Here is a 26,193-nt window from a genome sequence, read left to right as displayed (position 1 = left end):
TGATCTTTTTGGTTATATGTAAGGGTGAAATTCATCTTACTGGCGAGCAATGTACGAGGCATTCTTCCCACTGACCATCATACTAGTGTCAGGGAACCCCCCTGATGACACTTTGCACATTGGGTGGTTCTTGCATGTTACTGATTGCTATGTCTTTCATTGATGATGGTGTGACATATGACATGGATGGATTGTATTTGATTGACATTGGTGGTTTCTGTGTATATAAGAATGTTACACAGATAATAAAGAATTCTCAAGTCAGCCTTTCTTAACCTTTTTACTCCAAATGATCGCTTACAATAATTGTTAGGTCTCAGCAAACTCATTACTAAATTTAATTGGGAATTTCACCCATGCAGACAGCTTAAATGATCATTGGTATGCTAATAAGAATTTTGCAGACATCATCAGATAAGGGGATAAGGGGCCAATCAGCCATAGCTCATTGAACGTCAGCAACCTCTTGAGAAACCCTAGGATTCCATAAAAACTGCTGTTAAAGAATGGTTTCCCTTTTTCCCCTTTTTGGAAGCAATAAGTGTAACTACAATAAGGCATTGGATGAAGAAGAGGGTGGAGTGATGTTAACCTATGACATGAATGTAGTTGGCAACTGATAAATTCAATCTCACTTCCCCAACAGGAATTCACAAGTCAAACCCAGAGCATATTAGTTTTATAATATACATGTATCTTAAAAGCAAATATTTCATTTCCCTGTCTAATCCCTTTTTAATTTCTCTACCTGGAGAAGAAACTTTAATATGTTAAGTCAATAAAGAGTATCATTTAAACTTTAAAATCTTTCTGTAATAAGGGAATCCTGTCTGCCTTTTAGTGAGTTTCTTAAGATTTTTCACTGGGCCATATATTCACAGCCATTTTAATCAAACATGTTATAAATATCATTATATAAACAAAGCAGATCTGCACACTATGCAAAAACCATGATGTTTTCAAAGCCTGGATTATATAAAGGATGGACGGATGGAATTTGCAAAATATAAACACAAATAATCTATTAACATTATTTACAATAAGAATGGTCCTTTCTATTGTCTTACCTCCATGGGCTGGTCTTCTTCTTGAATAGGATGGGAATCAAAGTATACTCTTTCATCTTTTGGTTCAGCACTATAGATTTAGGAAAAAATTTATCAATTTCTTTTTCTCTTGCCTGATCTTATTATTAATAGGTTCACGCGACGGATTTCATTTATCAATATAAACATACAGTTATATCATAAACCATTCATTGGTTCTGTTATTGTAAACCATAATGTGAGCCAGCTTCCAGAATGGCAGGGCAACCAGAGACAAGCAAATAGCTCATTGAGAATGGCAGATTTCCCATTGAAAATGGCAGACATGGCCCATCTTTTCCACCATTTTTTTCTTTTGTAGAGGTTGCTTTGAACGTGCAGTTGTCTAAAAGGAAAATACTTGCTCAAAATCAAACTTCTATGCTAATATATTGTACAGTTTTGGTGCTCTGCCGTACCCACCCCTCATTTTTTTACAGTTTCAGGCCACTATCACTTAAAGCTTATTTCTCTTACTGTACTTCCACTTGGACCTCTCTGGTTTCAGCTAGCGTTGCTTGTGCCATTTCTTGCATTGCAGCTTCTTGATATTTCCTTATCTCCAACAGTTCCAACTGCAAAAAGGCAGTATAAAAATAGTTTTTCTCAAATCCAATATCTCAGATAACTACTAGTGTAATTGTTGAACAGATTTACTTAAAGAAAACCTAGACCAAAAACTGAAATCTTAGGTTTAGTGACCCCTAGGGCCTCTCACAATGGGCCTGATTTAATAAAGCTCTCCAAGGCTGGAGAAGATACATTTTCATCAGTGACACTGGTTGGTCAAACAAACCTGGAATGGATTTCTTGAAAGTCATTTGCTATTTGCTAGCAAATGTTTTGAACCCTGGACCAAATCATTTCCAGATTTGCTGGATCACCCACCTTCACTGATAAAAGTGTATCCTCTCTAGCCATGGAAAGCTTAAAAAAATCCGGCCCAATGTGAGTGTGTTTAGACAGAGGTCTGCCTCCTCGGATCCAGCTATTGATTGGTTTGCGCAGTATTCTTGACGGGTCCCAGTTCATTCCAACAAAACAATATATACAATATACTTTACATTAACAGTATGTGTGATCTTAGAACAATACCACGCTTGCTGGAATGTTAAATCAGTTAGAAAATAATTATAAGAAATACATTTCTAGATTCCGGTTGCTTGGAGGAGGATCAGCTGTTAGCGAAGCTTATAATAGCACTGGGACCACACATCTATCTATATATATATATATATATATACATATCTTTATGATGTGGGATATTGTTAGAAGCTGGACAGCTGGGCACTGCAGACATCTGTGTTGATCCTACTCAGCTTCTCCACTTTCCCTTACTTAAAAGGATTCAGAATGTTGCAGACATACCGTAGTAAGCCTTTCCAGTGCTGAAAATCTCTCTTCCCATGTTACTGTGGCTTTCTCAAAAGCTTCGTGCTTCTTTAGTAACTTTTCCACATCGTCCACACTATTTCCAACATGCGTTGTATACAAGTACGGTTCTTTTGCTATGAGCCAAGCTTCTGCCATGGAGGCGTCTCTTGCAAACTGGCAAACTTCTAACACTAAAAAAGAATAAAAAAGAAAAATGATAAAAGATCAGTAAAAGCAGGTATAAGGTACTTGATGTGAAGTCCATCTGATTAGTACACCTAAGTCCTTTCATTATACCCTAAATGTTCTTGTGTCTCACTATTGGGTTTATAACATAAGGTAAAAGATGCAACAAGTTTTCTGTTATCTATTTTACTGAATGCTCTTTTTAGTTCTCCAGAAACTTACTCCATTGTAGTCAAAGTCATGGGCATCTACAGAGAGAACACTTGTCCCTACCATAGGGAACTTAGCCTAGCGGAGCATAGTACAAATAATTTTGGAATGAGCACCATTGTTTACCTTTATGCCACAGGTGGTTCAAGTGGTAATGTTTTTACATAGCTGGCAACTAGACACATGAATATTAAATGGGAACAATGGCACGGGCAATCATAATAGGTAGACCATTGGGCACACTCCTACAACTTTACGGATGCCGTATTTGCAAAAGGACAGCAAAGTCGGGATGACAGGAGGGGGCATGATATGGCGGGACCAGGACAAGAGCTGTCTGTGTGGAGAAATTGTCATTCCAGAGAGTGGAGGATGCAACAAGTCCCAATACCCTTTAATATTCATAATCACATTTTCACAAGCTACCCAGCATAGGCAAATGTGATGCTTAGCTGTAAAAAGATTCACTAACCATCCACAAGTTGGCACAGATAACAGTTACTTACACAACCGTAACCAGTCCCAACGCTTTTCCCACTTGTCCATCATTTCACCTCTTCTTTCTGATAGTTGTTCAAGTTTTTCTTTTATCTGAAAAAAGTAATGCAAAATGACAAAGGTATTGTACACATAATATATATATATATATATATATATATGAATATATTTATAAAGTCACACATTTACTAATCCTGTAACATAAAAACCTAATAAAATCCTGTAATGCTTGCTTGGTTTGCAGACCTTTAACTTTGTTGCACCTTTAAACTACTATGTGCAGAACTTTTAATGGTGCTGCCCTACTAATTCTAAGCCATGTAACTTTCCTTCCAATGATTTTTCAGTAAAAAACAATCACTACTATATTAAGTCTATTGCCTTGATCAACCTTTTCTCAACCAGGATTCAGTGGATCCCCAGGGTTCTTCCAGTGATTTTTAGAGGTTCTTTGAGCTCTGGCTAAGTGACCTCGCTTTCTGATGGTGCGTGCATAATTTTAGGTTCAGCGTCATTTGGCAAAGCCAGTAGGATGACACCAGTGATCATTTAGCTGTCTTGATGTGCGCCAGTTTGATTAACGCTGTAAAGGCTCAGTGGTTAGCACTTTGCAGAGATGGGTCCCAGGTTGGAATATCAGCCAGGACACTATCTGCATGGAGTTTGCAGGTTCTGCATGGGTTTCCTCTGGGTAGTCCGGTTTCCTCTCACATTCCAAAAACATGCACTTAGATAATTAGCTTACCCCCAACATTGACCTGTGTTGATTGTATTTATTATACATGACTATGGTAGGGGCATTAGATTGTGAGCCCCGTTTAGGGACAGCTAGTGACATGACTATGGACTTTGTACAGCGCTGCGTAATATGGTGGTGCTATATAAATAATCTATAATATTAATAAAGGCATTCTTCGCTAATAAATTCATTTTATCCGCGGTTCCATGCGTCACAAAATGTATTTATTCGGTTCCTTGGGGTTAAAAAGGTGCAGGTTGGCCTAGATGCAGGTATCAAATTAAGGTGTAAGCTCTTCGGGGCCGGGTCCTCTCCTCCTCATGTGTAACTGTCTGTATCTGTCTGTCATTTGCAACCCCTATTTATTGTACAGTGCTGCATATTATGTTGGTTCTATATAAATCCTGTTTAATAATATTAAAATACACATTTTTTTCAACATTCCTTACTATAAATTGATCTGTTTTAGACATATATGTGTTATTAATATTGGTATTATTATACAGTATTTATATAGTGCCAACATATTACGTAGCGCTGTACAAAGTCCATAGTCATGTCACTAGCTGTCCCACAAAGGGGCTCACAATTGTTAAATACATTTCCTGGCAATAAAAAACGAACAATGGGCAACTGAAATCCAGCGTATTATGACAGATTATGAATTACAGACCACAGTCACATTAGATTTGGGTTCAGTTGGAGGTCATTAGTACACACTCTTATTTTGCAGACTATTAAAAAAATACAAAAAAATGATTGTTAAACTGGCAAGTTTTTCAGAACTATGTTTCCTATATATTTGCTTTCTAAAATTATAAATGTAATAATTAAGAGGCTGAAAAGGTAGACAGTGCCTCCAAATTAGTTGGAAGGTATGACAAACAGATACATTTGTAAAAAAAAATCGGGTGTCAAGTTTTATTTGACCACTAGATGGTGCAGTGTATGCTTTCCAATGTTTTCCCATTTAAAGGACAAAAACCAATGTGACTCTTCATACTTTTCCATTACCCTGTACTTACCTCTTCTGAAGCTGGGTGATTATGAGCAAGTAACATTTCTCCAAGTTCAACACAGGTGGAATAACTTGTTTTTCTGGCTTCTATTTCAGCCCTGAGATCCTGGTGGTATTTTATTAGGAATTCCACAGATGACACATCTCTGTAAAACATCAAAAAACAATAATAAAATAATTCTTGAAAAGTTGTGGTCATTTGTGGTTAGAGTGCAAACCAGTCCTACAAGACTATTAGGATGAAGTCCCCAACTATTCCAACTCTACTTCTATAAGCCATTACCTAAATACCCTTATCCCTATGCCACCAACCACCACCCTCACAAACACACATATTACAGTTCCCATTCTTCTATATCCACCCAATCTATGAGTTTCCACCAAAACCGAGCCAATGTGCCTGATTTATTAAAGTTCTCCAAGGCTGGAAAAGGTACAATTTCATCAGTGAAGCTGGGTGATCCAGCAAACCTGGAATGGATTTCTTAAAAGTCTTTTGAAATTTCTTAGCAATTGTTTTCAATCCTGGACCAGATACATTTCAGGTTAGCTGGATCATCCAGGTTCACTGATGAAAGTGTATCCTCTCCAGCCTTGAGGAAGTTTTATGAATCAGCCCCAATGAGTGACTGAGCTACAAACTGCCATAAAATGATGAAGTTAGCAAAACCCCTGTCTCTAAATCGCACAATCCTGCGAGGCTTCCTGCGGCTGGTGTCTTGCCTAAAGAACCAGTGTCTGCACATTTGACAGCTGGCAGTAATAAAATGGACTAGTAGGAGACCCTACATGTAGACTTTCCCGAAAGGCATGGGTTCCCAGGTGTGAGGAAGCGATAAACGCGCTACAACATCATGGCCAGTGTGAATTTAGCCTTATTGAGAAACATGACAAGTCCCTAAGCACAGTCAAGAAGAAAGCCAGACGTTCATGACATTCTCACTTTTTGATCAATAATCCTCAAGTAGTAATATTATTATTATTATTATTATTATTATTATTAATAATAATAATAATAATAATATCTGACATTATATCTATATTTTATTTATTAACCAAAGGATTAAATAGACTAATATACTGGTTTGCTAAATATTTGCATATGCTAATACCTTGGCTTTTCCTGGGTATCGATCTGTCTGATAATGCTCTCCATCCAAAGCATCAAATCACGAACCATGCTGAAGAAGCGGAACTTGTCGGCTGCGCTAACCAGTTCTGTACGCCGACCATGACAAGCATCCAGAAGAGATTTCCAGGCTTCCGCCACCTCCCTCTCCTTCTTCTGTATATCTAAAGCCTGATCTCCTGCATAGGCCGAGTACAGACGTGCTGCAGTATCCTGGAATCCCTGAACCTGCAATGATTTATGGTTTCCAACAATTATTTTTTTTCAATAGCATACAACTAAGTAATTAACATTGGAGCAAACATATATATATATATATATATATATATATATACATATATATGTATATTAACTATAATGTACATGTTTCATATAGTGGAGAATGTAGAGACAAAAATTCCTATGTTATAATAAAAAAAGTTTTGATTCTGACGCGTTTCACGTTTTGGATTCTTCAGAGGATGTAGAAACAGGTAATGTTAAATGTACAGGTGTCTGAATGGGTCTGAAACTGTCCGTTTTTTAGGTAAAGTTTCAGAGATAACACGAATATAGCTTAGAAGAAAGGGTCCTAGCCTTTCTGTAGGGTGGCCAAAGATTATATTCATGGGGTGTGTGGCATGAAGACAGATCACAGCTTTCCCCATTTTTATATTCTACTATTTACTGAAGTATTGTGTTAAGAAATGTCTGAGCTTCAGATTCTAGATCTGCAGGACCACTGTTATATTATATTATATATATATATATATATATATATATATATATAATGCATGGGTCATATATATGCAATGTGTGGGCTGTATTGTTTATATTATACCATAGAATATGTTTAAAGGACTTATGATAACGTTAAATGATGCATAACTATGCACATACCTGTGACCCAATAAAATGGATATCCCTCTCAAAGGCCGTATGTACTCTGTGCAGAGACTGTGCTGTATGTACGTCGGCACCCAACTCTTCAGGTAGCTCTTTACGCTTTTCTTCGATCAGGCTGAGGATTTCTGTGCCATCATAGAAGAACTTGTGGAGCTCGTAAGAGGCAGACAACAGCTGTACCCGCGTATCAATCAGTTCCAACAGGTCTGCCCAACTCTCGTTCAGGTTGTCCTTCCATTCTGCAATGGTTGCAGCCTCGGAATGACCAGCGTCAATCATTTCTTCAATTAGGATGTTCACATTGTCAATCCTCTCTTGACCAGTTATTCCTGTCTCTTTGGCAAAATCACGAAATTTATCTCGAAGCACCTGTAAAACATTTCATTTCAAAGAAATCAAAATAAAACCATCATACACATAGAAGTACTAAAGTATTCATTAGTATACACTGCTGACTTCCATTAAGTATTCCCTGAAGAATGGATGTTCTTGATCTATGGCACAGTATAAAAAAGTGATGAAGCACAGCATGTAAATCTAACTAAGGCTCCTGGTAGGCCACATCTGGGTCTGGGAAGAAGGTAAAGTAGGTGGGCTAGAAAGACTTTTTTAAAGCCACTCTTTTAGGAGGGACACCCTTCATAATTATTAAGGCCCTTATGACCTATAAGAAGGATTTCAATGTTGCTTACAGTGACATGATCTAAATTTTGACCCATCTCCTGTGACGAGGCTGTCTTATCTCTTTCTGCAATCCACTGTTCCAAGTCTTCCACTTCACGTCTTAGTTGAAACATATGGTAGGTATTGTCCAAGTTTCGCCTTCGTTCATCTGCCACATCCCTCAGGGCAGCATACTGCTTCTCTAGATTGTCCTGGTGCCGCATTATCTGTTCACTGCAAACAAATATTTTACATGTTAGTGAAATTGTTACATTTTACAATTGTGACCCCTTTCATATCTGGTTAAAGAGGCTGCCAGGGTACTGCACATAGCTTTTTGTAAACATCACAGCACCCCAGTACTCCTAAGAGCCATTAGCCCTATTTAAAGCACTAGCGTGGCACTTGGGAAAAATTATGCAAATATCAAAAGACTATGATGGGTACATGTCAACCTAGAGAAGTGGACATTCCTATGCAGGCTTTATTTGCATGCAGACTGCCCTAAGTAATGTCTATTAATAAGTCTGAAACTCCATGACTGAAAGAACTGAAAACCAATTGATGAATTGGTCAGGTCAGGGATAGAAAGCTTCTAATGCACACTGTGGGAAGCTTACAATGTGATGTGAAATCAGAGCAAGAAATTTTAGTACAGGAGTGGAGGCTGTACTACAATGCATATTCATAAGAGCCATCCAAAGTATTTTGTTCTTAGTATGTGCAATTATGTAGAATATGTGGTGCTCAATATCAGTTTGTGTATACCCATCAGGATGATCCAAGGCCAGAAGTTTCTGAGATTGCTCTGCCAAATCCTTAATATTTTTTCCATAATCTTCAATGCCTTGTTGCAAAATCAGGTGCTTCTTCAACATTAACACCACACTTTCTTCATCCTGCTCATCCTGGAATAAATAAAAATGCAATATGCAAATATGAACACACTCACACCATCATTTTAGGGTTAGATTAGGTGTATACATATATAATATATAAACCGATCTTTTTACTTTAAAAAACAGGAAAACTACATTGACTCAAAAAGTACAAAATGTGGCTGTCATTGCTTACACTCTAAACATAATCAACTAAATAAATACATCCATAGTATGTTATTATTAAAACATTTATTTAAAAGAGTAAAAAAAAAAAAAAAAACACATGGGTTCAAACTGTTAATTTTTCCCCCTTGCTACAGGGTAAAATATTGTTTACTTTTGAATTGGTTTTGATAGATCACTTTCTTTTAAATCATTTTTGTGCATTACTCTTGGACACCAGATGATGGCACTGTGTCCTCCTGCAAAGTGTGTAATAAACTCTAATACTATCTCATGCTCCAAGAGTTTATTATACACTATACATGAGGCCACAGAGACATCCAGTGGTGTGAACTTTTTTCTAAAAGCAGGTTCAGGTCATAAAATCTTAGTTTATACTTGAGTTTATGTTAAATATGATTCATGTAAGAGGATACTCCAAAGCAGTGCAGGAAAGTCTTCACTCTAGATTTTATCTCTCTTTCCAGACCTTGGCAAAATGATTGTAAATTCACCATCACCTACACGCCATTTACCTAAGGCCGGTACATTTTCTAATTTTTTTTTCTGCAAGTGTGTTTTACATTTGTCATTCAGAGAAATGTAAAAATGATGTAAATAAAGCTTACCTTTGGCTTTTCATCTCCAATCATGTAAAGCTGTTGTTCATCAATCCAAGCCTCTGCTTCACTGGCATCCACATAGTACTGTTGAGCATCATTTGATTGGTTAAGGGCCTTTTCCCGGTTTATTGTTGCGGTCTTCAAATGATTCCAATGCTCTTGCAGTGATTCACGTTCTTTTTTGATTGGTTCAGGGTTGATTTCTGGTTCATTTTCCATAGCCTCTGCTCTTCTGATAATATCATCCACTCTTGGCTCATGACCTGCAATTTCTTTCTGCAAAGACTGAAGCAGACACAATTTTCTACTTATTATTAATATTATTACTAATATTAATTATATTATTATTATTATTATTAATAAACAGGATTTATATAGCACCAACATATTATACAGCGCTGCACAATAAATAGGGGTTGCAAATGACAGACAGATACAGACAGTGACACAGGAGGAGAGGACCCTGCCCCAAAGAGCATATAGAATGATAATATATACCCTATATACTATTTTCAGTTTTTTTAAAGCAAGCTTCCATTTATAACCAGAGTTTACATATTAGCATCTCTTGGTGTGGGTCTAATTTCAACTACACTTTGGCCCAAGTTTATGCTTTATTGTCACCCCCTAACTTTTCTTTGTTTTCCAGCAATCTCCCAATATTTCTAAATATATTTCTAAATAACTAACATATATAAAGACATATATTTTTATTTATACATGACAAGCAAAAGAGTGCCTTTTGGTGCTTATGACACCAGAGTCTAACTTGTGGAGGGAAGGGATGCTCCAGTCTTGGTCGGCAATTGAAAGAAAAAGAAAAATTGGCATTGATGATCACTGAAGGAAAGCAAATTGTTGGTGATCAACAGAAGGCAAAAGCGCACCTCCATCAACAATCAGCTAAGGGAAAACTTTTTCAGTTTTGGTAGTTATTCGGAAGAATAAGTAATCCATATGGTAGCCAGTGGCAGGAAAATATTTCCCACTTTTACTAGAAAGTGGGAAGAAAAATGACCCAGCATAAATGGTCAGTTGGAGGCCCCAATTTTTGGTGTCAGGAGCTGGAAGAATGCCCAAAAGTCAGTGGATATTTGGGAAGGGGGTTATGCCCCATTACTGGTAGAAGGATTAAACAAATGCCCTATTATCCGTGAACAGGAAGAAGAAGAATGCCACATTGTTGGTGTCAGTAGGAGAAAGTGGCTCCCATAACTTCTGTCAGTTGGAAGATCATGCTACCATTGGTGTCGGTGATTACTTAACTGAGAAGAAGCTCTGTGTCCCCTACTCCTGCGTTAATTGTCCAACATAATGATCAGTATTGTGACCGACACCATTGGGAAGGTGATGACTGAAAACTCTACATGACATAGTGTACATAGAGCCCATGCAAGGTGCTGGAACACATTGTTTTATCCAGAAAATGTATTATACACACTGCCTCTAAAACTAAAACCACTGATCAGAGCAGGGAGCATTAATCGTGGTGCAGTAAAAGACAATATTCACATGTATAAACCTATATGGCTCATTAGGTTAGATTCTGTAATGAAAAAAATCATATGCTGACAGGAGCTATAATGAGAATAACTATCATTCTCAAATATCCTCTCCTAGATTCATTTTTATTCCAACTGTCAGATGAGTTTTGACATTTGGTATCATTTCAGCACAGTATGATAGAAGGCCCAGAATTCTGTAAACATACCTGATTCTTCTTCAAAAGCATCTGCACTGTCTGAAGATTGTTCCCACAATCTTTGGATTCTGCAAGCGGCATTCTTTCCTGAACCCAAAGCTGCAAGGCAACAGATAGGTTACAACGTTATAATACATTGAGAACATCTCATGTAACATTCTAAATTGCTTTCTATAATGCATTGCAGACAACTAATAAAGCTCAACTCAAGGCAAACGGTTTCATCTAGTTGTAGATAGAGCAGAGAAGAGTTGGCACCTCTGTCTGTATTGTTACCATATTCATTTTGATTGACAAGATATCTCCTCACTATCTATCCAAGGACAATGGCTAATGAAAAACACATATTTAGAATAGTGATGAAATGTTTGAACTAACAAGAGTTTTTGCAGTTTCTCCTGCATGAGAATGAACCCTGACATCTTCTTGGACCCGTCTTATGGCTGCACACCCGACCATTACACCTCTATGTGTTTGTTGAGCATCCTATTCCAAAGCCAATCATTAAGAATTTGTTTAGTTGGCTCCACTTCTGGGAAGGCTACTTGGGGGAATGTGTGTCCAATAAACCAAAAAACCATTTGTGGTGTCATGTGCTTATCTCTTATGTGAAGACCTGGCTCACAAATAAGCCATAACTAGATCTGTGGACCGCCATGCTGGAATAGAAATACACTTTTTCCAACTTTTGCCACAAGGTTGAAATAGAGTGTTTCCTTTGTGTACTATAGAATAAACATTTTTGTTCACTGGAAATTCCTGAACTTAGGGTTTTCACAAACCATCAACCATACGGTGTATGCAATGTCCAGGTGTTCACAAACCATAGGGTATATTACAATGCACTGGATTGCAATGGTATGGGTTTTTCATGGTATGATACTGACAATACTGCTACAACCCTAAAGAAAAACAGGAGGTAAAGGAGGCAGGCCATATGATTCTTCTCCTTCCAGTAGTTACATGGTGAAAGTGTTATAGAGCTTCTCCAACACTCTCACCATATATCAGTGGCATATGATGATGAGAAGAAACTTTTTTACTTCTTGCCCAGGGAAAAAAGAGCACAATTTTTTTTATTTAGTCAATAATGAGAAGGATAAAATCCAGAGAGGAGAAGAATTAAACGTACAGTTTCATCTGCCAAATCCCGATGAAGCTGGTGTAATTGCTTTGAAGATTGCAGCTTTCTCTTTCTTTCCTGCAGTGGTGCTCCAAGTTGTAGAAAACGCATTTTAATATTTTGTTCCTTTTCCCCAAGTTCTTTGTCTCCAGCAGCTGATGGTACGTCTGGAATAACCTCATCCAGTTCTTTTGCTTTCTGGTCTACTTGATCTTCAATTCTCTACAGATATACCATACCAAAATAAAAACAATGTGATTATAATCTGGCCAGAAATGTGTAACATGTGTTTGTGTTACATATACAGCAGATACATTACAATAATGCCAGTAATGTGACTACAAACAAATCATAACATTGAGTAACTCAATAGCTTTAAAAAGGTAGCTTTTACTTAGTTAGTTAAAATATTGTATACCGTTTAATGTACTCTTTTTGGTTTGATAACAAATATCCTGAAAGATCAAAATTATTAAAAAATTTTTTTAAATATTCAGTTTCGAAAACAACATTTAGAAAAATTGCCATTTTTTGTCCAATTACAAATATTTCCTTTTACCGACTTAGTTGGAGACACAACAGAAAGTAAAAGAAAATCCCCTCAAATTAGGAAAAAGTATCCTCTAGCACAAATTTCGATGTACAGCAACCTCCCAGGAAAACCTGGTTGAGAATGGTTGCCTTGGATAGTCACTCAATGGAAGAAACCTTCCTTCTAAAGCTGGGTACACACGTACAATAATTGTCGTTGGAAAGGATCTTTCACAATCCTTTCCAGCGACTAAGGACTGCATGATAAATGAGTGTTGTACATACAGTACCGTTCTGCTCTATAGAGAGGGGAGGGAGAGAGCGACGGAGCGGCACCCCGCTGTGCTCTTTTTTACCTTCACTTCCATTAGGACCGTTCGTCGTTCATCGTCCGTGGATCCGCCAGGATGGTTGTTCAAATGATGGACGACGGGCGCTATACACACGCCAGATTCTCATCCAATATCAGCTCTGAGCCGATTATCAGACGAGAAGCATTGGACGTGTGTACGTAGCTGAACAGAGAACAGTCAGCAATAGACTAAACACCCCCCCCCCCCCCACCCCGGTGTTGTATGTACACAAGACATAGAGTGTTAATTGTAAAAACATGCCTTATCAATACCACAATGACTCTATATTCATCACTGTGCATAGGTTGCTTTGTCCCTACCTTGTGTTTACTGAGAAGGATGTTGACACTGGTCAGGTCCTTTCCATAGTCATCAGATCCCACTTGCTGCTCCATGTCTTTTATCCACTTAGATATATCTGCAAACCTTTGCTCATACAGCTCAGAGCTATGGGCATCAAACAGTGTCTGCTCCTTCTTGAGGGTAGTTGTCTCCAGATCATCCCATTGCTCATGTAACCCATGGAGTTTTTCAGAGACTTTTGGGGCGAATTGTGGTTTCTCCTGTGCCAACTCATTTCCTTGCTGAAATGAAGAGTAAAGAAAGTGACACATGCGTAATAAGAACCTAATCCCAAATGCGTATTGCTCATATAGGGCTCCCTATGAGGAAATAGTAAGTCTATTAAAATACATTTTACAGTTCAACGGATTTTTATTAAATGTACTGGCTTTAAAGCAATTAACAAAGTTTACTTCCTAACTAAATATCAGTTCAGTAAAATAAAAAAACACATGCCGATCCTGCCAGAAGTCAAGAAACTTGAAAGTTTTTGCAGACTGCAAAGTAGTGTTATCATTGCTGTTTTATTTAGATATAATAAGATATATTATAATGGTATAATATACTCACTGCCTCCCCTATTTCTCTATGGGGCTGTCTTGGGTAGAAGCTGTCAAATCTTTGGAAACCAGCACTGTGGCATGAGTGACCGAGCAGCTAGCAAGGTGCCAGCCGCCACTGGGATCACTTGATCCTAATGCAGGTCTGAACTTAGCGTAACAGCCCATATATTTGATGGTTACATTATTTTCCTTTTTTACTTATACAGTACCACTCACTGCCTTCCCCCATTTATTCTCTATGGGGCTGTTATGGGTAGAAGCTTTTTGAAGCCATGGTAAGCTGTAACTGCACAACAATCCCATTGCCAGTCTGAGCACAGCTTTAGGCTGCAATATATTACAGTTTGAACCACAGAGATTCATTGCACTTCATGTATAGCATGGTTATTTGTAAAACAAAGAACCTAAATATATATTAAATAAATTCACACCATAAGACTAAGGCTAGGTACACACGTGCAATAATTATCTTTAGAAAATGAAGAATTAATGACCAATCAATGATTATTCACGATTATTTTGAACAATCGTATAGTGCACGATTCTGTACATGCTGAAACAATACGATCCTTAAAAGTTTTCATATGGGTTGCAAAGTCTTTCTCACTCTTTTACTCCTTCTTGTTTTTGTTTCTATTAATAAGATGTAATAAAAAGGAGTGAACCATTATTTATGACTATATGATGTTTCATTTTGTGCAACATTTCAAGTCACTTCTGTTATTTTTATGTGTTCCCTATTTGTCTTTGTTTCACTATTCTCATGTCAAAATTTTCTTGGTAAAAACTCAAAAACAAATATTGAAATACAAATATAATCCACCAATAATGTACACACACTAGATACGATTGTTTGAAGGATGCAGGAAGTGACGTGTACAGGAAAAAGTATACCGCAGAACCATCCACAATCACTGAACGACGGTACACACAATAGATAGCGAACGATCGCCCCAAATCAGATCCGCCGGGACAGCCATTAGTTTCCAGCAACATTCCTCGTTCATTGGTGTCATTGGCCTATCATTGTGCACTTTTTTTGTTGACGATTTTCGGACGATCGGTCGTTAATCATTTGCTTCCAATGACAATTATTGCATGTGTGTACATAGCCTTAGTAACACACTACAATGCATTGCAAGTCACAAAACGGATCAAATTAAAGGTTTTCTGTGGTGCATGCAATGCAAAACACACAATGAAACCATGGGCAATAATGCACTGCATAGAGTTCCACAGATGTAAAGGGGTCCAAAAACCAGGAAGATAATTCAGCTTTTACCTTGTCAATGTTCTGCAGTCTGTCCTTGTTGGAATCAATTTCAGCTTTAAAAGCCTGATGTTTCAGCCACTTGCTGTGCAAATTACGAGCTGATTCATAGGAAGTATCTTGAGCAGTCAACATTTTTTCATTGATCCAAAATGTTAGCTGTAAAAAATAGTATCTAACATTAGTTAAAAGAGTTCAGATTTTGCAGACACAAATGTTCTTTTCTTTTTGCCAGATCATTTTTCAACATATTTAACCCATATATTAACATTTTTATAATATTTTTATATATATTATTTGGAATATAATACTATATTTATGTTGTCTTTTATTTAAAAAACAAGTGAAAGCCCCGATGTCAACTTAGTTTCCATGGTTCTAATAAAGAACAAATCTTTTCTAAAAGTAGATCTAAACCTAGAAACAAAACTCTAATTATAATATATATTATTACAGCATTAGATATGTTAGCTGCATTTTTTTTTGTATTTAGGCAAACAACATTTTTTAGAAATTAAATTAGTTATCACATTCTTTCTGCCTTTTGAACACTAAAGCCTGACATTTTGGTTTTATCAAATTATTTATAAAAAACTGATTTATTAACTCTACCTCATCACAGTTTTCCAAGAAATCTTGAAGATCGACATGGTCCTTTAGCAGAGCTGACACATCATTAGCCTTTTTGACATTCACAGCATATCTAAAAAAATAATATTCCATAAATTATTTAAAATAATCAGATCTTAAGGAAATCAATGTATCATGTATAAAGGATTCTCAAATCAGAGCTGTTGGCAATAGAATCTATGTTTCATTTTTTGAAGTCACATTTGGAGGTATCCATCTTTCTTTATGAGTAAATAATACTACTGTCAGGTTTGTATTTGTGGCCTGTGTGTCTTGATGTAGAGATTTTTCCTTATTTCCTGTGGGAACAGGAACAGATGGATATTCTCACCCATTCAGGACATAGGCCCTTGAATTTAGAAGGGCCACATTATTTTACACACTATTTCTTCCTGTCATGCCATGCTGAATGTTCTCTTAATTCTATGAAGTAAGGTGAAATCACTCTACCAAAGTCTCATATCAACAGTATTTACTTTTTTGCGATCCCAAAAACTTCATCCACATTTAAGCAAAACTAAAAAAACAAAGTTGTGTATCCAGGTGGTTTTATTAGGGGTTAACTAATGTTTTCTGGACTATTTACAGTACTGGATAATTTAGTGGACAAGATAAAACTTTTTGTATAAACATCAAGGAGGCCTCTAACTGTGATAAATCCTAAGCAGATATTCTCATTCATTACCAGTGGAATATGCTGGAAAAAAGTTCTCCAATCTTGCCAAGTCCAGAATTGTTTTGAACAATATTTGTTTGCCATCTGTAGTTTATAGCTGCTGGGTCAGGCTTTATTCTGTCAATTGATTTTAAAAAACAGCAATGCATAGATCCCCATAAATTTAGTCCCCCACACAATATTACAAACGAGGTTATATCCAAATCCTTCAATTATCTGAAGTCCCCTGCAAAACATTTCACTTACCTATCATGGATTGAGGCTGCTTTGTCCAAAGCCTTATCTGCAAAAAGATTTTTGTCACTCTCTAATTTGTTTGCATTTTCTATAGTTCCAACAATCTTTTCTTCATTATTTTGCATAGTAGCTAAGAAATCTTCATGTTTCTTCAGTCTGTTTTGTGATGCTTGTAATGTATTGGGTAACTCTGTGTGAGCAAGAGTGTATTCCTAAGGAAAAAAGACAAATTACTTTAGATTTGTCTTAGATTAAATTACTTTACTTACTATTTATTTCTTTAAACAGGAAAAGCGTTACAATTCTGCAGCAAATATAGATCACATACATCATTAGTCTATGACGACATGGGGGAACCCTCGAAAAAACAAACATTCAGGTCCTAGGAAATTCTTGGCAATAATAACAATATCCAAAACTCACAGTACATCAGTTTAGGGAATAATGTTCCATATATTTCTGGCCAGTGGGAAGAACGTCACCCTTACAGATAGCCAAAAAGATTATTGGTGTCAGTGGTATCTAACGTGAGAGGCACAATTTGTTCATTGCTCAAGGAACCCTTAGAAATCTCTGGAGGAACTCTAGGATTCCAGATGGGTGGATGATGAGATGATGATGAGAGGAACCACACACAAACAAGTCATCAGCTCTGGTCGCTCTACTTTCTTCTTAGTTAACATTTTGGAAGCAAATGCATGTGCTCACAAAGAGTCGAATTGGCTTTTAATGTTTTACTTCCATCTCTCTGCTGTCCAATGAACAACAGGAGGCTGATGCCAAACCATGTGCATATACTTATACCAGTTGTATGCAAAATGTATTCTGAAATGTATACTTAAATGCAATACATGGCGATAGATGTAACATCTGCTTAGACTGAAAAATTAATAATACATTCATCTTATTTGGTCCTTTTTGGTGGTAAGTCTATGATTGGATACTTTTTTTAACATCTGTTTGATAAGTGCACAAACTATCTGATGTTCCTGCCAGGGGATTTGTCAGCTGCTAACTTACCTTGTTCTGTATTTCCTGACTATTATACATATTTAGTGTTCCCATTTCTATAGAGCGTTTATTGCCCTTCCCAAATATGTTATGGAGAGAAGCAGAGGAAGATATGATTGTAATCCTGTTAGGTTTCTGTTGATTTATTGCAGTAGGGTGAATGAGCGCTGTCACTCTAACACAGTAAATGTGTTTCTGGCAAGATCATGGGTGAAAGTAAAGGGCAAAAATCACATCTAAGGACTGGTAGGCTGCAATGTATAAAGTGTTTGGATTTACTCAGTTTAGATAACTTTTAAAGCACAGTTAAAATTCCTAAAACAGATATAAATAAATACGGGTTGCAAAAAAAAAGGTCTGTTTCAGACGTGTGGGAAGCTGCAGTGGTCCGTGGCAGGCTCAACTGCAATCCCATTGCTCCCATTAAATATATTTATTCATATTCATATTTAATCATTGAATGAGAGCAGCTGAGATCCTTTTTTTGCATGCAGCTGCAGAAGAACGTGGCACAAATCACAAAAAGCAACATTTGTTTATATGTTTTTTATAAGCTGCAGATAAAAACTGCTTTGTTCTGTGTAAGAGCAAAGAACCATCCTTAGTGGACCCTATCTTGCCAGAACTGCAGCTTTCCTATCCACAGGCATTGTGAGCATGATTGGTTGGAGCACAATTGCCCCAGCTCAGCAATGTGCCATACTGCTGGATATATGGAACATTGCAGTCTTTATCTATGGTTTAGTGCTTGCCATTAACATTTCTTTAGGTAAACTTTTTGGCCCCCTTTAAAAATTTGCTATGGGGCCCCTCATGATCTGAAAATATGCCCCTTCCCATCTGCAATCTATTTATATTTAAAGTACAACAGTTTTGCTTAAGTTCTCTTTTAACCTTTGAAACTTTCAAGCACAGTTAATTTAGGAACATTTTCAAAATGTACCTGGTTACTCAAAATGGCTTCAGACTGTTTGGCGTCTTTCAGGAACCACTGAAATGTGAGACACTGTGAAAGAAAATGTTCTCTGTTGCTCCACATCTTATGGAGAGCATCCCACCCCACTTCGATATCTTTGACCCTCTGTGCAAGTTGCTGATATTGAGGGTCAGCTTGTCCACTGGTCACCATGTTTCCAGTCTCAACAACATCTCGAAAATCAGGTTCATGGTGTTCTATATCCTCTTTAAGTGCAAGGTGGTTGTTGTACAGTGCTTCAGCTTCTGTTAGGGAGCTTGGTGAGTCTTCTGAAGCTGTGGCCTGTTGGGTTCTGTAAAGCCATGTCTCAAAGTCAAACAAATCAACCAAAAACTTTTGCAGCTTACTGCTTTCCCCCAGGGAGTCCTCTTGATTTTGTAATGCCTTGTGCAGCTCTTGCCAGACATTGTTGATCTCAATTAATCCATCAAAAACGTCCTGGGCCCGATCTGGATTTTCATCAGCCAGATTTTTTGCCTCTTCTTGTAGACTTACAAGTTTTGCCTCAATAGCCCCAAGATCTCTCTCAATGCCATAGAGCTTTCTTTGAATTGACATGACTGAGGCCAGGTCATCTCCAAGGTCCTGTATGGAATCCACCACTCTGATCTTTTCCAGTATCCAGTTCTTGGTCTCTTCACATTCCACAAAATAATTGTGAACACCAAGGGCAGAATCAACAGCTTTCCTTTTATTAGCAACCATTTTCTTGAAATTGGCCCACCTGCATAAACAAAAAATGAAGAATGCTTCATATAATACCATGTGACTATGTCTAGCATCCAAGGGCTATGTCACTGGGCAAATTCAACTTGGTATAATTGATTTCAGCTGATGTTTATTCATGTGAGATGCTTCTCAGATTACTGACAATTCATTGACTGGCATATTTGACTTGCAATTGACCTTCTATGACCTACATATGACCTCACCCAAAGCTATGTCTGAGCTTCAAACTCTTTTTGAAGAAAGAAGCATGGTCTAAAACTAAAATTATCTCATAGAACAACTCCAGTTGGTTTAACTATAACATTTCAATAATGTGACCAAGAGAATAGAAAACAATTTTTAAATTACCTGGCATTCATGTGCTCTTGTCCTTCTTTCACTTGCATTCTATTGGGATGTCCGCTTTCAAAGAGAGAATCAGAAGCACTATTGACGTTCTCAATTTGAGATTCCAACGTATTAATTTCTTGACCCAGAGTATTAAACCTGGAAAAAGTAAATTAGATGTCATTAACATTTAAAATGTTAGTGGATTGCCCAACATCTGTCCCTTTGGCAGTATATAGCCTTTCAGCACATACTGTGGGACTGTTGTGGTCCCTGCAGTGGTCTCTTTTGACATAATTAAAATTTAACAAAGTCATATTTTTACTATGAGCTGAAGGTGAAATCTACTCTTTCATGCTCATTATATTGGACTGCTCTGATGAAACAAAGGGAGATATGTACAGTAAAAAAATTGGTTTTAACACAGGTTATTGGTTTACCCTTTTAGGTTTTACAGACCTAGGTGCATTAAATACATATAGAGCAAGAGCAAAAACATGCAATAATTTAGATTTAGTATCCTTAGACCTAATCTTTGTCTCATGGAACAAGAAAAAACAAATTCCACCAAGAAGAAATTTGGTGGTCCATGGCTCTGGCTAGTACGGGGTCAGGAGAAGGACCCCGCTTGAGGGGGCACACAGACCAGAGCCGTCGACCATGTCTCCCGTATGCATTGCAGGCTCAGGGTGGTGGGCAGATTGTGTCTCTGGTTTGTCTCAGACCTGCGATGGGAGAGTGGGTGGGTTCTGGCATCATTACTTCACTCTGGGGGAAGTTTCTTCCCCTTTGAATGACACACAGTTCCCCGCGCATGCCTGGTCCAAAGGCCGTAAATTTAGTGGTCCGTGCCAGGTTAGTTTAGGGACCACTGTCTTAGAGGGTTTAAACACTTGCCAAGTTTTGTATTGCTGTAGTTGAATATCTTTTTCAGCCTTAAAAGGATCCACTTTGCTGGCTGAATTTTTGCTGAATTCTATATTGTAGGAAACTACAGCAAGAGTGGGAACACCCAAAAGTGAATTAGGTAAAACTACTAGGTGGAAACAGAATAAAAAATATTGAGGTGACGTAGTAGGGGAAGATCTGCCAAATTCACAGATCTGCCCACCTGCCATGACCTTTAAGTCCACTAAACTCTCACTCTAACCAAAATATTACTTCTGAGACACTGGCACTTTAACATGTAATGCAATAGCAAATACATATTATTAAAGGTCTCTGAAACAAGGAAGCCAAAACGATTAATCCAGGAATCAACACACTAAAAGTGACCTTTGACTAATAAATAAATTTTGTTTTTTTTGTGTTTGTCTAGAGAGATTACCTGTGCTGAACAACACCCATGTCCTCCAAGGATTCCGGAATCTGCATATTTTGAAGCCACTTTTCTTTTTCATTCATCCACATTTCACAAGCATCTATTTCCCCGAGAATTGTGTAATATGCCAGAGTATCTTGAAGTTTTTGGGATCGCAAGTCTGCTAGAGATGCTAGATCAGAGTACAGGGCTTTCAGTTTTTGAAGTCGGCTGTCTATCTCAGGTAAAGATTTGTATTCTTCTGGAAAGCTTTCAGCAAGTTGACTAAGGCTTTCAAAAGCTTTTCTATTCAACATGATCTCATCAAGAAGTTCTTTGTGTTTTTTTACTAGCACATTGGTAGAATATTCATCATGACCAATGTCTTCAGTTTGCATGATACGATATGTATCCTGTAACCTGGCAAGTAGATCATCAGCATCAACCTGAAACTGGAAAAAATTTTCAGTATCACGTAGAACTTTCAGGCGGAATGCAGCCAATTCTTTCAACTGTGCCCATTCATCTTTGACGTTCTCAATTCGTTCTTGTATTTTAGGTGCCCCGTAATGTTTGCTGGCAATCAAAGTTTCTCCATCTTTAATGGTTTGCTGTAAGTTAGACTCCAGACCTTTAAGTTCATCTTCAAATGCCCTATGTTTTCTTAGAAGGATAGAAATAGTGGTAAGATCTTTACCATAATCCATAGAAGTGTAAATCTGTTCTTTCTCCTTGATCCACCTTTGGATTTCATCCATGTCTCCAAAGAACTTCCACATACATTTACATTGTAGTAGACGAGCCTTCCGTTGAGCTGCCAATGCAACAAGGTCTTGATAGCAAAGTTCCAGGTGTTGAACTCGATCTTTAATCAATTGTGGATCACAAGGCTTGTACCCTATAAGAGCAAAGATGAGGAAAAGTGAAATCATTTTAACATGTTGATGTAAACTCATAACAGTTTACAGTGTATAGATTAAAAAAAACTTCTATCAATTGTTTTTACTAAGATTTAAAGCCAAACTGTTGTGAAACTAAGATTTATGCCTGCATCACCAAATGCCATTTGAATCCAGAGAAATAGCTGGATAAAATCTTCTGCAGAAGCCAACACTTCTAAGAGTTTTGATCCCCTGGTCCTCCACAGTGCTCAGTGGTTCTTCTTTCCATTAACTTTTTTGTTCCTGGAGGAGTATGAGAAAAATTTTCCCACTGTGCTTGTGCATGCACCTTTCGAAAATCCATGGGAATGAACGGGATTACAGGACACGTGCATGGACCCAGACATAAAAATTGGCTGTGCTATCTAGATGTAGATGTCACACTGGATTGGGGACAGGAGAGTATAGGACTAGAAAAAGAACTGGGGCCAGAGGTATTCTGATACATACAGTATGTAACTGCACAAAAATTTACACAATTTATCATTGCAACCTTCAGCACAAACAAATGCATCAAAATGCACTGGCATATTTGCGTTATGGATCTCTAGCAATATGGCATCTCACCAACAGAAAGGAATGAGTATGACCATGTATTTGAGTTTAGAATTTACTGTTTACTATCTGTTTATATCATATACATTGTAATTTGCAAAGCTAATTGTCATCGAACTTTTTCCTGTGCATAGGTCTTAGCAAACAGGGATAGAGAATAGATAAGGGGCTTTTTTGGGCTTACGAGACTTTATAAGACACTCAAATTACACAATATAGGAAAGTCGATTGTATAGCTGAAGTCCACATTCCATGTTTTCCTTAAAGGGTCTTGGACAAAATCAATTTTTATTGTATATGCCAGGGGCACCCAATCTGGCTAGAGATTACAGGGGAAAGGACCACAAAGCAGTCAACCTCCAGTTGTAGCAACAGTAATCTTATGAAACTATTTGGTATATCTTGATATCTCAGCAATCAAAACTGTGCCCACACAGCTGCTCATATTATCTATTTAGTCCATGCTACAATCGCATGATCCCTCACTCTTCTGTGGCCAGATTGGGTGCCCCTGGTGTATTTGATGGCATTTTTAGGGGGGAGAAGCTAGGAATAAATCTCCTGATGAAGCAGACTCAGTTACTGTGAAACGCGTAGGGAGGAATTACCATCTAGTGACCCTGCCTCAGGTTTTGTGAGAACTAATCACACACCATTATAACAATAGCACTTTTAATATAGGAACAATAAATAGTATTGTTTTATTGTGCTTTTAAACAGAATGCTTGTATAAAAATATGTTCTATGTTACTTGAGCTGCCTTTAAAGACCCATCTAAGTTTTGTCTTGCTTGTTTGCTATTACCTTTTGTATAAAATAAGGGTGACAATCTTAGATATTTTCAATAAACCAGGGAGGCCTAAACTTATAATACCTGTGCATAGGTCTCTCCATCAGCAGCAACCAAACTGTCTGCTTTTAAATGACCCCCATGGCCAGACCACCAGACCACTTATACAACCAACCAATCTGATCTTTCTCAATCAGTTACCTCTTAGCTGTTTGATAAATATGACACATGTATATCCTGACAATACATTTGATGAGTTTTCTTTTTTTTGTGTTGGTAGGCAAATCAACTTCCTTGAATATGCTGCACATATAATGGATCAGTAGAATGGCTCCACTGATATAATTTGCAATACAAGAACTATATGCATCTTAGTAACCATGTTTAAAGGAACAATAATATTCACTTACCTTCCCCAGTGATGAACTTCTGCATTGTTGTGTGGTAAGAATTAACTTTGTCATGTTGTGTGGCAATGTCAGTTTCAGTTAAGTCATGTTTTTGGAGCATGTACTCCACTTCATTAAGATGTTTCCCAAAGTCAGATGATAAAAGACCATTCTAGAAGAAGAAAAGGGATGAAGCAAAGTCAGTCTAATATTTGCCAACAAAACTCATAGAAACATCTTTTTATGAAAATCAAACTAACTTATTTGAAATGTAAAACACCATCCTACATTGGACCTGTTGTCTCCTGTCATGGATTGTAGAATAAGTCTAAATTTTGGAATACAAACAGCTGCCAAAAGGGCAAACAGGGTGTTTGGAAAGACACCACTGATCCCATTTGTGGCCTGTGACATCTGGTGATCCATAAGATAGCAACCAGGACAATGGTTTCTTTATAAATATGGTGAACGGGACATAAAAGTGCAAAAGTGATGATTAGGGTGAAACATAGAAATCGTTTTAGCAGATCAACATATTTATAAATTAAGTAACTCAAAAATTATATTATTTGCGTATGACGAATGTTGTTTTTCTGACAAACAGCCTGTTCATCCCTTTATAAATAAAGCCCAAATGTTACCTTCATTTCATCCATCCAAGTGACAGTGTGCAGCATGTCCTGGAATAAGATTTGAAGTTCAAGGTTCATGTTAAGCCGCTGGCGTCGATTGTGCAGATTTTCCAGAAGAAACTGCCACATACGCACAATGTTGTCTTTTCTTGCATTGATTCTTTTGATGTCATGATAATTTTCATTTTCCAGTTCTTTAGCAAGATTAACTAATGATTGGATGCGACCTTCATAGGCAAGAATATCTGTTTCAATGGCTTCATGTTTCTTTTTGGATGCCTCTACTGATGGCAAATCACAGCCAAAATTATCCTGTTAAATGCAACATTTATGTGAGATCACATTCACACAACATACAAATAAATTATAACCTAATCTCTTGTACTTTGTTTGGGAATAAGGTTTTATGGTAACTGTATGAGTGTTACTTTTGAGAGAAGTTTGTGCAAAATTTTAATAATGTTTTCCATAAACTGTATATCCAAGAATTACTTTTTTACCAATTTACTGGGATCACTGATATTTCAATGCTGCTGCAGTGTACACTTTGCAGAGAACTGAATATTAAGTCTGAGCCAGGTCAAAGTTTCCACCTTTTCGTCCCCTATCTAGCCCGTACCTGGTTCCTCACTCTGATGCCTACAACCCTTACTGTGTACAAGGCTTTGCTGGAAGGAACCAGTAAAAGGATGGAAAGCCTATGGCATTTTATTGTTCCTTGTAAATTCTACTTAGGAGAATAGATATTAAAAAGGTCCTGCTAACACTTTCAGCAAGGTACAATCTTGACAACCACAATGTTCTTAAAAACTTCAGTTTTCTGATCCTTCTCTTCCTCTGTGCTGCCTCTGTTTGTCTCCTTTAGATGCTACATCCAGGCCTAGAATCAGGATAAATTCTACATTTTATCACTGCTTATTAGGCTTTACTAAAAATCTTTATACGCTGTCATCCTTAAAATCAATTACTTGTGTCAGTAATCACTTTGACGAATCTAAATTAACCATTTTTAGCATTTTCTCTACTATAAATTTACCAGATTTTGTATACCTATAGTTACCTGTGCAATGAGATGTTGATTTTCAGCTATCCATGCCTCTCTCATTCCTGCCTTGCGGTCAAAGCGTTTTGCCAACTGTTCAAGCTTCTCTTGTCGAATCAGCTCATTTCTGAGAGCTGTCTCACGGCCATGTTCAGCTTTTTCAAGACGACCCCATGCCTGAACAAAATAGATTTGTTTTATTACATGTTCTAGTGAGCTGTTGTGAATTCTGTGAAAGTTAGGATGACCATTGGTATAGCGTAATGGATACAATACACACATTCAGACAAAGAAGAACCTGGTGTTAGATATGCTTTGTTTGAAGCTGGTAGACAGAAAAAATATGAACCAGCCATCATCTCTTCCATAATAACCATCCAATAAATAAAACCAAACCTTGATAAGTATTCATCCTACCATTTTTAAATTACAGCAACTAACAAAATACCGGAATTTGCGATTCCAAATGATAAAATGGTCTCTTACCCTGTTGATGTCGGACACCAGCTGACCATCTCTTGGTACATATACTCTTTGTTTATTCTCCCTCATTTTGGACTGTATAGTGAACAGTTGGATTTCTAGGTCACTTTTCTCTTTAAATCTGTAAATTAGACAATA

The 26,193-nt window shown here is 37.3% G+C and overlaps 1 protein-coding gene across 1 annotated transcript in view; it reads right to left on the bottom strand.

Annotated features, from left to right (window-relative positions):
* SPTB (spectrin beta, erythrocytic) overlaps positions 1-26,193 on the bottom strand; it is a 58,020-nt gene that overhangs the window by 6,200 nt on the left and 25,627 nt on the right. Inside the window, exons 10-32 of the mRNA XM_072428341.1 lie at positions 26,059-26,176; positions 25,591-25,749; positions 24,540-24,842; positions 23,920-24,070; positions 21,251-22,121; positions 19,945-20,082; positions 18,835-19,591; positions 16,890-17,092; positions 15,950-16,040; positions 15,350-15,496; positions 13,483-13,746; positions 12,288-12,500; positions 11,165-11,254; positions 9,460-9,738; positions 8,556-8,695; positions 7,817-8,021; positions 7,119-7,493; positions 6,223-6,467; positions 5,118-5,256; positions 3,362-3,446; positions 2,454-2,650; positions 1,563-1,660; positions 1,068-1,137 (exon numbers count right to left, since the gene is read on the bottom strand). Of these exons, the coding sequence (XP_072284442.1) occupies positions 1,068-1,137; positions 1,563-1,660; positions 2,454-2,650; positions 3,362-3,446; positions 5,118-5,256; positions 6,223-6,467; positions 7,119-7,493; positions 7,817-8,021; positions 8,556-8,695; positions 9,460-9,738; positions 11,165-11,254; positions 12,288-12,500; positions 13,483-13,746; positions 15,350-15,496; positions 15,950-16,040; positions 16,890-17,092; positions 18,835-19,591; positions 19,945-20,082; positions 21,251-22,121; positions 23,920-24,070; positions 24,540-24,842; positions 25,591-25,749; positions 26,059-26,176 (5,338 nt within the window). The remainder of the gene's footprint in view (positions 1-1,067; positions 1,138-1,562; positions 1,661-2,453; positions 2,651-3,361; positions 3,447-5,117; positions 5,257-6,222; positions 6,468-7,118; positions 7,494-7,816; positions 8,022-8,555; positions 8,696-9,459; positions 9,739-11,164; positions 11,255-12,287; positions 12,501-13,482; positions 13,747-15,349; positions 15,497-15,949; positions 16,041-16,889; positions 17,093-18,834; positions 19,592-19,944; positions 20,083-21,250; positions 22,122-23,919; positions 24,071-24,539; positions 24,843-25,590; positions 25,750-26,058; positions 26,177-26,193) is intronic.

The sequence above is a fragment of the Pyxicephalus adspersus genome, chromosome 12, assembly GCF_032062135.1.
Source record: "Pyxicephalus adspersus chromosome 12, UCB_Pads_2.0, whole genome shotgun sequence".
Lineage (NCBI taxonomy): Eukaryota > Metazoa > Chordata > Amphibia > Anura > Pyxicephalidae > Pyxicephalus > Pyxicephalus adspersus.
This window is presented reverse-complemented; position numbering and strand designations above follow the sequence as displayed.